Here is an 11,835-nt window from a genome sequence, read left to right on the forward strand (position 1 = left end):
CTCCCCTCCCCCCTTTCCCCCTTTCTTTCTTCCCCTTTTTCCCCCTTCCCTTTCTTCCCCTCCCTTCTCCCTTTCCCCCCCCCCTCCCCCTTTTTTTTTCTCCCCCCCTCTCTCTTTCCCTTCCTTCCCCCCCCCCCTTTTTTTTTTCTTCTCCCCCTTCTTCCCTTCCTCCCTCTCCTCCTTCCCTCCCTCCTTCCCTCTCCCCTTCTCCCCCTTTCCCTCCCCCCCTTTCCCCTCCCTTTCCTCTCTCCCCCCCCCCCCCCCCTCCCCTTTTTTTTTTCCCCTTCCTTCCCTTCTTCCCCCTCCCCCTCCTTTCCCTTTTTTCCCCCCTTTCTCCTCCTTCTTTTCCTCTTCTTTTTTCTTCCCCCCCTTTCCCCTTCCTCTTCCCCCCCCCCCTCTCCTTCCCCCCCCTTCCCCCCCTCCTCCCCTTCCCTCCCCTCCCCTTCTTTCCCCCTTCCCTTCCCCTTCCCCCCCCTTCTTCCCCCTTCCCCCTTCCCCCTTCCCCCTCCCCCCTTTCCCCTTCCTTTTCTTTTTTCTTCCCCCCCCCCTTCTCCCTTTCTTTTCTTTTTCCTCTCCTCCCCTTCCCCTTTTCTTCCTTTCCCCTTTTTCTTTCCCTTCCTCTTTCCCCCTTCTTTCTTCCTCTTTCTTTTCCCCTTTTTTTCCCCCCCTTTTTCCCTTCTCTTCCCCCTTTTTTTTTTCCTTTCCCCCCCTTTTCCTCCCCCCCCCTTCTTTTTCTTTCCTTTCCTTCCCCCCCCCTCCTCCCCCTCCCCCCTCCCCCCCTTTCCTCTCCTTCCTCCTTTTTTTTTTTCCCTTCCCTTTTTCCCCCTTCCCTTTCCTTCTCCTCCCCCCCCTCCCCTCTTCCCCCCCCCTTTTTTTTCCCCTTTCTTCCCCCCCTTCCCCTCTCCTTCCTTTCCCTTCCTTCCCCCCCCCTTTTCTTCTCTTTCTTTTTTCTCCCCCCTCTCCCCTTTCTTTCCCTCCCCCCTCTTTCTCCCTTTTCCCCCCCCCCCTTTTTTTTTTTTTCTCTTTTTTCCTCTCCCTCTTTTCCTCTTCCCTTCCCTTCCCCCTTTCTTTTCTTTTTTTCCCCCCCTTCCCCCCTCTTTCCTCTCCCTTTCCCCCCTTTTCCTCCCTTTTTTCCCCCTCTTCTCCCCTTTTCCTTTTCTCTTCCCCCTCTCCCCCCCCCTTCTCTCCCCCCTCCCCTTTTTCCTTCCTTTTCTCTTTCCCCCCTTTTCTCCCCTCCTCCCTTTCCCCTCTCTCCCCTTTTCCCCCTTCCCTTCCTTTCTTCTTCCCCTTCCCCTTCTCCCCCTTCCCTTTCCTCCCCCCCCCCCTTTCTTTTTCTCTTCCTTTTTTCCCTTTTCCCTCCTTCTCCTTTCCTCCCCCTTTTTTCTCCCCTTTCCCCTTTCCCCCCCTCCCCCCTTCCTTCCCTCCTTTTTTCTCCCTTCCCCTTTTTCCCCCTTTCCCCCCCCTTCCTTCTCCCTTCCTCCCTCCCTTCCTTCCCCCCCCCCCTTCCTTCCCTTTTTCTCCCCTTCCCCCCTTTCCTTTTCCCCTCCCTTTTCTTCCTCCTTTTTTTCCTTTCTTTCCTTTTTCCTCTTTTCTCCTTTCTTTTTTCCCCCCCTTTTCCCTTTCCCCTTTTTTTCCCCCTTTTTCCCCTTCCCTCCTCTCTCCTTTCTTCTTCCCCCCCCCCCCCCCCCTTTTCCCTCTTTTCCCCCTCCTTCCCCTTTTCCCCCCTTTTTTTCCCCTTTCCCCTTCTTTTCCTTTCTCTTCCCTTTCCTTCCCTTTCTTTCCTTCTCTCTTCCCCTTTTTCTCTTCCCCTCCCCTTCTCCCTTCCCTCTTTCCCCCCTTTTTTCCCTCTCCCCCCTTCCCCTCCCCTTTCTTTCCCCTTCCCTTCCTCCTTTTTTCTCCCCCCTTCCCCCCCCCCCCTCCCCTTTTCCTCTCCCTTTTCTCTTTCCCCTTCTTTCCTTCCTTTTTCCCCCCTCTTTTTTCTCTTTCCCTCTTCTTTCCCCTTCTTTTTTCCCTTTTTCCCTCCTTTTTTCCTTTCTTTCCCCCTTCTTCCCCCTTTCCTCTTTTTCTCCTTCTCCCCTCCTTTTTTTCCTCTTCCTTTTTTTCCCTCCCCCCTCCTCTCTCCTTTCCCCCTTTCTTCCTTCCCTTTTTTCTCCCTTTTTCCCTTCTCCCTTTCTCTTTTTCTTTTTTCCCCCTTTTCTCCTCTTTTTCCCTCTTTTTCCTCCCCCCCCCCCCTTCCTTCCCTCTTTTCCTCCCCTTTTCCCTCTCCTTTCTTTTCTCCCTCCTTTCCTCCCCTCCCCCCCTCCTTCTTTTTCCTTTCTTCCTCCTTTCTTCCCCTTCTCCCCCCTCCCTTTCTCCTCTTCTCTTCTCCCTTTTTCCCTTTTTCCCCCCTTTCTTCCTCCCCCCCCCCTCCTTCCTTCCCTTTTTTTTTCTTTCCCCCCCCTCCTTTTTTCTTCCTTCTCTCTTTTCCCCCCTCCTCCCCCCCTTCTTCCTTCTCATTCCTCTTCCTCTTCCCTCCTCCCCTTCCTTCCCCCTCCCCTTTTTTTTCCTTTTTCTTTCCCCTCCCTTCCCCCCTCCTCCCTTCCCCCTTTCTCTTCTCCCCTTTTTTTTCTCCCCTTCTCTTTTTCCCCTTCCCCTTTCCTTTTCTCTCTTCTTCCCCTCTCCTCCCTCCCTCCCTCCTTTTCTCTTCCCCCCCTTTTTTTCCCTTTTCCCTCCCCCTTTTTCTCCTTTTTCCCCCCTCTTTTTCCTTCCCCTTTTTTCTCCCTTTTTTCCTCTTTTCTTTTTCTCCTTCCCCCCTTTTTCTTTTCCCTCTTTTCCTTCTCCCTTTTTTTCCCTCCTTCCCTCCTTTCTCCCCCCCCTTCCTCTCCCCCCCTCCCCCTTTTTTCCCTCTTTCCCCCTTCCTCTTTTTCTTCCCCCCTTTCCTTCCTCCCCCTTCTTCTTTCCTCTTTCCCCCCTTTCTTTTTCCCCTTTTCCCTTTCTTTTTCCTCCCCCCCTTCTTTCCCCTTTTTTCCTCTTTCCCCTTCCTCCCCTTTCCTCCCCCCTTTTCTTTCCTTCCCCTTCTTCTCCCTCTCTCTCTCTTTCTTTCCCCCTTTTTCCCTTCTTCTTTTTTTCTTCCCTCCCCTCCCTTTCCTCCCTCCCCCTTTTTCTTCCCCCCCTTCCCCTCCTCCCTTCCCCCTTTCTTTCCCTCCCCCCCCCTTTTTCTTCCTTCTTCTTTTCCTTCCCCCCCTCCCCCCTTTCCCCTTCCCCTTTTTTTTTCCTCTTTCCCCTCCCCCTTTTTTTTCCCTTCCTCCCTTTCTTTCCCTTTCTTTCATCTTTTCCTTCCTTTTCCCTCCTTTCTTTTTCTTTTCTCCCCTTTTTTTCTTCTTTTTTCCCCCTTTCCTTTTTTCCTTTCCTTTTCCCCCTTCTCCTTCCTCCCCCCTTTCCTCCTTTTTTCTTCCCCCTTTTTTCCTTCCCCTCTTTTTCCTTTCTCTTTTCCTCTCTCTTTTTCCTCTTCCCTCCCCCCCTCCCCCCTCCCCCCTCCCTCCTTTCCCTTTTTTTTTTTCCTCCCCCCCCCTCCTTTCCTTTTTCCCCTCTCCTTTCTCTCCTTCCCCCCTTCCTTCTTCTTTCCTTTCCTTCCCCTTTTCCCCCCCCCTCTCCCCCTCCTCCCTTCCCTCTCCTCCCCCCTTTTTCTCCCTTTTCCTCCCTTCCTTCTTCCCTTTCTTCCCCCTCCCCCTTTCTTCTCCCCCTTCCCTCCCCCCCCCCCCTCTTCCCCCTTCCTTCCCTCCCCCTTTCTTTCCCTTTTCCCCTTCCCTCTCCCCCTTTTCCCCCCCTCCCTTTCCTTTCCCCCCCCTCCCCTTTTTCTTTTCTTTTCCCCCTTTTCCCCTCCTTTCCTTTCTCCTTCCCTCCCCCTTTTCTTCCCCTTTCCTCCCTTCTCTCCTTTTCTCCTCCCTTTCTTTTTTCTTCCCCCTTCCTCCCCTTTTTCTCCTTTTCCCCCCTCCCTCCTTTCCTTCCCCCCCCCCCCCTCCCCTTTTCTTCCCTTTTTCTTTTTTCTCTTCCCCCCTTCCCTTCCCCTCCTCCTTTCTCTTCCCCCTTCCTCTTTCCCCTTCCCCCTTTCCCCCCCCTTTCCTCTTTCCTCCCCCCCCTTCTTTTTTTTTTTTTTTTCCTCTCTTTTCCTTTCCCCCTTCCCTCCCTCTTTTCTTTTCCCCCTTTTTTTTCCCCCCCTCCTCTTTCCCCTTCCCTTCCCCCTCTCCTCCCCCTTTTTTTCTTTTCCTTTTTCCCTTCTTCCCTTCCCTTCCCTTTTCCCTCCTCCTTCCCTTCCCTTTCCTCCTCCCTTTCTCTCCCCTTTCTCCCCCCTTCTTTCCCCCCCTTCCCCCCTTTTCCTTTTTCCCCCTTCCTTTCCTTTCCCCCCTCCTCTCCCCTTCCCCCCCCTTCCTCTTTCCTCTCTCCTCCCTCCTTCCTTCTTTTTCTTCCCTTTTTCCCTCCTCTTTCCCCCCCCTCCCCCCTCCCCCCCCTTTTCCCCTTTCTTTTTCCTTCCCCTTTTCTCCTTTCCCTTTTTTCTTCCTTCCCCTTTTCCCCCTTCTCTTTTCCTTCCCCCTTCTTTCTTCTTTCCTTCTTCTTTCCCCCCCCTTCCTCCCTTTCACTCCTTCCTTCTTCCTCCCTCCTTTTCTTCCCCCTCCTCCCTCCCCCCTTTCCTTTCCCTCTTCTCTTTCCCTCCCTCCTCTCCCTCTTTCCCCCCTCCCTTCCCTCCCCCTTCCCTTTCCTTTCCCCCCCCTTCTTCCCTCTTTTCCTTTTCCCTTTCCTTCCCTCCCCTCCCTCCCCCCTCCCTTTCTTCCCCTTCCTTCTCTCCCCCCTTTCCTTCTTCCCTCCCTTTCTTCCTTTTCCCTTTCCCCTCTTCTCCTCCTTCCTTTTCCCCTCTTCCCCTTTTTTCCCCCTTCCTTTTTTCCCGCCCCTCTTTCCTTTTTCTTCCCCCCTTCCCCCCTTTTCTTCCTTTCCCCTCCTCCCCCCCCTTTCTTCCCTCTTCCCCCCTTCCTTTCCCCCCCCCCCCTTCTCCCTCCCTTTCCCCTTTTTCTCTTTTCTTTCCCCTTCTCCCTCTTCTTCTTTCCTTTTTTTTCCTCTCCTTTTTCCCTTCCCTCCCCCTTTCCTCTTCCTTCCCCCTTCCTCCCCCCCCTTTCCCCTCCCCCCCCTCCCTTCTTCCTCCCCCCTTTTTTCTTTTCGTCTTTTCTCCCTTCTCCCCCTCTCCCTCTCCCCTCCCTTTTTTTCTTTTTCCTTCCTTCTCTTTCCTTTTTTTTCTTCCCTTCCTTCCCCCCTCCCTCCCCCTTTTCCCCCTCCTCCCCTTCCTTTTCTTCTTCCTCTCCCCTTCTCCCCTCTCTTCCTTCTCCCCCTTCTTCTCTTCTCTTCTTCTTTTCTCTTCCCTTTTTCCCCCCCTCTTCTTCCCCCCTTTCTCCTCTTTCCTTTCTCTTTCCCCCTTTTCCTTCCTCCCTTTTTTTCCCTCCCCTTCTTTTCCTTTTCGTTTTTTCCCTCTTTTCCCTTCCTCTTTTTCTCTCCCCTTTTTTTCCCTCTTTCTTGTCCTTTTCCCCTCCTCTTTTCTTCCCCCTCTTTTTCTCCCCACTTCCTTTCTCTCTTTCCTTTCTTCCCCCTCTTTTCCCTTCTCCCCTTTTTCTTCCTCTTCCCTCTCCTTTTCTTTTTTCCCCCCCCCTTCCCTTCTTCCTTTTCCCCCCCCTCTTTTTCCTCTCCCTCTTCTTCCTTCCTCTCCCCTCCCCCCTCCCTTTTTCTCTTTCCTTCCCCTTCCTCCCTCTATTCTTTTTCCCCCCCTCCTTCCCCCTTTTTCTTCCCTTTCCTCCCTTCTTTTTTTTTCCCCTCCTTTTTTTTTCCCTCCCTCCAGATCCCCTCCCTTTTTCCTCTTCCCTTCTTGTTTCTTTCTCTCCCCTTTCTTTTTCTTTCCTTCCCCTTCCCCCCCCCCCCTTCCCTTTTCCCTCTTCCCTTCTCTCCTCCCCCTCCTTTCCCCCTTTTCCCTTCCTTTTTCTCCCCTTCTTCCCCCCTCCTCCTTCCCCTCCTCCCTTCTTCCCCCCTTTTCCCCTTCTCCATTCTCCCTTTCCTTTCCCTTCCTTCCCTCCCTTCCTCTCTTCCCCTCTCCCCCCCCTCTTCCTCCTTTTCCCCTCCCCTTCCCCTCCCTCCCCCTTCCCTCCTCTCCCTTCCCCTCCCCCCCCCTTTGCCCTTTTTTTTTTTCTCTTCCTCTCTTCCGTTTTCCTTTTTTCTCCTCCCTTCCCTCTTTTTTCCCTTTTCTCTTCCCTTTCTTTCTTTCCCTCCTTCTTTTCTTTTTTTCTTCTTTTCCTCTTTTTTCCCCTTCTTTTCCCCCCCCTCTCCTTCCTCTCCCTCCTTTTTTTTTCCTCCTCTTCCCCCCTCCCCTCCCCCCTCCTTCTCTCTCCCTCCCCCCCCTTCCCTCCCCTTTTCCCTTCTCCGTCTTCTTTTTTCCCCTTCCTTCCCCCTTTTCTTCCTTCCTTTTCCTCCCTCCCTTTCTCCTTTCTTTTTCCCTCCTCCTTCCCCCTTTTTCCCTTTCCCCCTCCTTTTCCCTTTTCCCCTTTTTTTTCCCTCCCTTTCCCCCTTTTCCTCCCTTTTTCCCCCTTTCCCTCCCCCTCCTCTTCCCCCCCTCCCCCCCCTCTTCCCTTCTCCTCTTTATTCCTTTCTTTCTCTCCCTTCCCCCTCCTCCCCTCCCCCCTTTTTTTTTTTCCCTTCCCTTTCCCCCCCCCCTTCCTCCTCCCTTTTTTTTTTTCCTCCCCCCTCTCCTTTTCCCCCTTCCCCCTTTCCCTTTCTTTTCCTCCTTCTCCCCTCTTTTTTTTCCCCCCCTTCCCCCTGTTTCCTTTTCCTTCTTTCCCCCTTCCTCCCCCTCTTTTTTTTCTCCCCCCTTTTCCTTCTTCCCTTTTTTCCCCCCCTTCCTTCCCTTTTTCCCCTCCTTCCCCTCCCCTTCTTTCTTCTTTTTTTTTCTTCTTCTCCTTCTCTTTTTTCCCTTTTCTTTCTTCTTCTCCCTCTTTTCCTTCCTCTTTTCTTCCCCTTTTCCTTTTTTTTCCTTTCTTTTCCCCTCTCCCTCCCTTCCCCCCCTCCCCCTCCCTCCTCTCCTTTTTCCTTCCCCCCTCACCTTCTTCCTTCTTTTTCTCCCCCTTCCCCTCTTTCTCCCTTCCCTTCCCCCTTTTTAGTTTCCTCCCTCCCACCTTTCCCCTTTTTCCTTCCCTCCCCCCCACCCCTTCCGTCTTTTCTTCCCCCTTTCTCTCCCCTCCCTCCCCTCTTTTTCTTCTCCTTTTCCCTCCCCTCTCTCCTTTTTTTCTTTTCTTTCCCCCCTCTTTCTTCTTTTTTTTTCCCTCCTTTTTTTTTCCCTTCCTCTCCCTCTCCCCCCTTCCTTCCCTTCTCTTTTTTTTCTTGTTTTTTCCTTTCCCCCCTTTCGCCTCCCTCCCTTTTCCTCTTCTTGCCCCCTTTTCTTTTTTCCTTCCCCCTCCCTTCCCCCTTTCCCCCCCTTTCCTTTTTTTTCTTCCTTTCCTCCCTTTCTTTCTTTTCCTCTCCCTTCCTTTCTTTCTCCCTTCCTTTTTCCCCCCCCTTCTTCCCTTTTTTTTCCCTCCCCCTCTTTTCCCTTCCCTTTTCCCCCCCCCCCTTTCTCTCTTTTCTCTTTCTCCCTTCCCTCCCCTCCCTTCTTCCCCTTTCCTTTTCCCCTTCTCTTTTCCTCCCTTCCTCTTTCTTCCTTTCCCTTCCTCCCCCTTTTCCCTCCCCCTCCCCTCCTTTTTTTCCTTCTTCTCTTCCCTTTTTCCCCCTCTCCTTTTTTCCCTCCCTCCCCTCCCTTTTTCCCCCCTTTCCCCTCCCCCCCCTTTTTCTTCCTTCTTTTCCCCCTTCTCCCCTTTCCCCCTCCCTTTCCTTCCCTTTCCTCCTTTTTCCTTCCCCCTTCCCCTCCCTTTTCTTTCCTTTTCTTTCCCTCTTTTCTTTCCTTTTCTTTTCTCTCTTTTCTCCCCCCCTCCCATCTTCCCCTTTTCTCCTTCCCTTCCCCCCTCTTCTTTCTCTTTTTCTTTCTCCCCCTTCCTTTTCTTTTCCCCCCTCCCTCTCCCTCCCCCTTTCTTCTCCCTTCCTTTTTTCCCCCTTCTTTCCTCCCCCTTCTTCCTTCTTTTCTCCTGTTTTTTTCCCCTCCTCTTTTCCTCCTTTCCTTTTCTTCCCTTCTTTTCTTTTCCTCTTTCTTCCCCTTTCCTTTCCTTCTTTTTTTCTCTTTCCCCTTTTCTTTCTCCCTCTCCCTTCTTCCTTTTCCCATTTCTTTTCCCTTCTCTCCCCTATTTTCCTTCCCCTTCACCCCTCCTTTCCCCTTCCCTTTTTCTTCCTTTTTCTCTTCCTTTTCTTTTTCCTTTCTCTTTCTTTCCCTTCCCCTTCCCCCCCTCCTTTACCTTTTTTTCTTCTCCTTTATAATCCACTTTTCTTCCTTCCTTCTCCCTCTTTTTTTCTTTTTTCTTCCCCTTCTCCTTTCCCCTTCCCTCCTTCTTTTTTTCCTTTTCCCTTTTCTTTTCCCTTTTTCCCCTCTTCTTTTTTCTTCCCTTTTTTTTTCTTTTCTTTTTTCCTTTTTTCCTTCCTTTCACCCCCCCACTCTCTTTCCCCTCTCTTTCTCCCCTTCCCCCACTCTCTTCTTTTTCCCCTTCTTTCTCTTCCCCTCCTTTCCTTTCTCCTTCTTTTCCCCTCCTTTCCCTCTTTTCCTTTCCCCTTCTTCTTTTCTTTCCTTCTTTTTTTTCTTCTCCCCTTTTCCCTTTCCCCTCCTATTTTCCCCTCCCTTTTTTTTTTTCTCCTTTTCCCCAATTCTTTCTTTCTTTCCTCCCCTTTCTTTTCTTTCCCTCCTTTTTCCCCTCTCCCCCCTCCCTCCCCCCCCCCTTTTTCCTCCCCCCCCCCCCCCTCCCCCTTCCTCCCTTTTTCCTCCTTTTCCCCCCTTTTTCTTATCCCTTCTTCTTTTCCTTCCTTCTTTTTCCTTCTCTCCCTTCCTTCTTCCTTCTCTTTTTTCCCCAAATTCCCTTCTCTCCCTCTCCTTTCACCCTCCTTTCTCCCTTTTCTTCGTTTTCCCCTCTTCTCCCTTCTTTCCTTTTCATTTCTTTTTCTTTCCTTTATCTCTTGCCTTCCCCCCTTCTCTCCTTTTTTTTTCTTCCCCCTTTCCCTTCTTCCTCCTTTCCTTCTCTCCCCTTCCCTTTCTTCTCTCCCTCTTCTCTTTTCTTTTTTTTTTTTTTTCTTCCTTCCCCTTTCTTCCCCTCTTTCTTCCCTCTTCTCTTTCCCTCCTTCTTTCCTCTTCCTCTTTCCCTTTCCCCTTTCCCCCCTTTCTTCCTTTTCTTTTTCCTTCTCCCCTTCTCCCCTTTCTCTTTTCTCTTTCCCCCTTTTTCCCCCCCCTTTTTTTTTTCCTCTCTTTTCCCCCTTTCCCCCTCCCTTCCCTTTTTCTTTTCCTCCCTCCTCTTTTCCCTACCTCTTTTTCCCTTCCCTCTCTTTCCCTTTTCCCCTTTTTTACTTCCTTCTTCTCCCTTTTCCTCCTTTCCTTCTCCTTCCTTCTTCTCCCCTCCCCTCTTCCCTTCTTTTTTTCCCCCTTTCTCCCCCCCTTTTCCCCCTCCCCTCTTCTCTTTTTTCTTTTCTTTCTTCTCCCCTCTTTTCCCTTTTTTTCCCCCCCTTTCCCTCCCCCCCCCCTTCCCTCCCCCCCCCCTTCTCCCTTTTCTTTTCCTTCCCTCTTTTTTCTTTCCTCTTCCTTCCCTCCTTTTTTTCTTTTTTTCCTTTTTCTTTCCCTTTTCTTCTTCGCCCCTTTTTTCCTTCCTTTCCTCCTTCTTTCTTCCTTCTTCTCTTCCCTTTTTCCTTTCCTTCTTTCCCTTTGTTTCCTTCCCTTCTTTTTCTCCTTTTTTTCCCTTTCCCTCCCCTTCTTTTCCTTCTTCCCCCCCCTCTCCCCTTCCCTTTTTTTCCCCCTTTTCTTTTCCCTCCTTCCTCTTTCCCTGCTCTCCTTTTTTTCCCCCCCCTTTTTTCCTTTCCTTCCCCTCCCTCCCCCCCCTTTTTTTTCCTCCCTTCTCTCTCCTTCTTCCCTTTTCCTTTCCTTCCCCCCCTTTTTTTTTTTTTCCCCCTTTCCCCTTCCCCTTCTCCCTTTTTCCTCCCTCTTCTTTTCTCTTTTCCCCTTTCCCCCCTCTTCCCTTTTCTCTCCTCTCCCTTCTCCCTTCCCCTCCCCCCTTTCCTTTCCTTTCTTTTTTCTTCCCTTTTCCCTTCCCCTTCCTCTTTTTCTTCTTTCCCTTCCCTTTCTTTTTTCTCCTTTCTCTCCCCCCCTCATCTTCTTTTTTCTCTTTCCTTTTCCCTTCTTTCCCTCCTCATCCTCCTCCTCCCCTTCCTCTCTTCTTTCCCCCATTCTTCTCTTTCTCCCTTTCCTTCTTTTCTTCCCCCCCCTCCCCCCTTCCCCCTTTCGTCCTTTTCTTTTCCTTCTTCTTCTTCTTCCCTTTCCTCCCTTCTTTCTTCTTTCCCCCCCCTTCCCTTCCCCTTCTTTTCCCCCCTTCTCTTCTTCCCCTTCTCTTTCCCCCCCTTTCTCCTTTCCTCTTTCTTATTTTCTATTTCTCACTTTTCTTCTATAGGCTTCTTTTCTTCTTTTTCTTCTTTCTTTCTTCTTGCTATAATTTCTATTTCTTGTCTTTCTCTTTCCTCTAATTTCAGCGCTTCCTCCTTCATGCTCCCTTCTCTTCTCTCCCCCCTTCTTATCATCGGGCTGGTGACAGTTTGAAGGTGTAGCTGTCACAATCGAAGCGTTTTAATGGTAAGTTACCTCCCTCCTTGATTTTGGATAGTTTGGTTTATAATTGTTTTTTCTGAAGAAGTGAATTATTATTGAAAGATATTTATTCAATCGATTAATAACAGCTGAAGACACAAGCTTTAAAAGACCTATACATATCTGTTATTAGCAAGAATGAACTGATGATCAATGATCCCTTGCATGCAATGAAATGTCTAAGTAATCGTTTTTTAAAACCTCCTGATAGTTCGTTTTTATAATTGGTGTGTTTTAACTGCCAAACGTATGATATATCCTCCACAACGAAAGTTTAGCAAATACTCTCTTATGACGTATCTAAATTTGCCATGGTTTGAATAAACTAAAAGAAAAACCAGGTCCTCCTCCTTGGTGTTGAAGGGAAAGGTTAATGAAAAAAAAAAGTACATCACAGTTTGTTTTATTTAAGACAACGCCACCTCGACGAACATTTTGTTTTTTAATTTTTAGTTTTATCATCGGCTCTGGGGACGTCAAATATATGTCATCCCTGACACTCTTTCTTCAGAGGAAACCCTTTCCTGTCGCCACTTAGCCTACTCTTTTACGACAGGCCGCAATGGGTGATACTTTATTTGGCTTCTTCCCCAGGCAGGATCGCACAAACCATGGCCATTGTTATATACCAGTCTGGATCGCTGGTCGGTGTTACATGGTTTGCACCTACCCCACTGAGCCTGCGGGGCCACTCACTCCGGGTTTTTTGATTCGGTATCTGGATTAAAGCAATCCCCGATCCCTCGCGCTGGCATTCATCACCCGTGATGGCGGAGAGGGCGGGCGGAGCCTCAAAGGTTTAATGAGTTTATGTTGTTTTTAACTGGTACAAACTTTTCACGATGTGAATACTACTTCATTAAAATAGATTCCATTTATAAATGTATGCCTTTCTTTTAAACCTTAGCTAAATTTTCGTTCATGGCGTATATTAATTGATTATTCTCCCCCAGGCGGAATGTTTTCTTGCGTTCTTTTTGTTGTTTTTTTAGTTGACGTGTTGCAGTCAAGAGATTGAAGATACTTATCATCGGGCCTGGGGGCCGACAGCTGAAAACTGGCTACGAGAA

General features: G+C 50.1%; 2 protein-coding genes across 2 annotated transcripts; one reads left to right on the top strand and one right to left on the bottom strand.

Moving 5' to 3' along the window:
• Positions 1-370: 370 nt before the first annotated feature.
• Positions 371-895, top strand: LOC121366827 (WAS/WASL-interacting protein family member 3-like; the record flags this gene model as incomplete). Its single annotated transcript, XM_041491118.1, has 2 exons — positions 371-424; positions 851-895. Coding segments are annotated over 2 exons (99 nt in total), but the record flags the coding sequence as incomplete, so codon positions are not given.
• A 2,522-nt stretch (positions 896-3,417) lies between these two features.
• On the bottom strand, positions 3,418-10,665 carry LOC121366828 (vicilin-like seed storage protein At2g18540; the record flags this gene model as incomplete). Its single annotated transcript, XM_041491119.1, has 4 exons — positions 10,559-10,665; positions 8,585-8,747; positions 5,269-5,665; positions 3,418-3,482 (listed from the first exon to the last, which is right to left on the bottom strand). Coding segments are annotated over exons 1-4 (732 nt in total), but the record flags the coding sequence as incomplete, so codon positions are not given.
• Positions 10,666-11,835: the final 1,170 nt, after the last annotated feature.

Source organism: Gigantopelta aegis, unplaced genomic scaffold (assembly GCF_016097555.1).
Source record: "Gigantopelta aegis isolate Gae_Host unplaced genomic scaffold, Gae_host_genome ctg7299_pilon_pilon, whole genome shotgun sequence".
Taxonomy (NCBI): domain Eukaryota; kingdom Metazoa; phylum Mollusca; class Gastropoda; order Neomphalida; family Peltospiridae; genus Gigantopelta; species Gigantopelta aegis.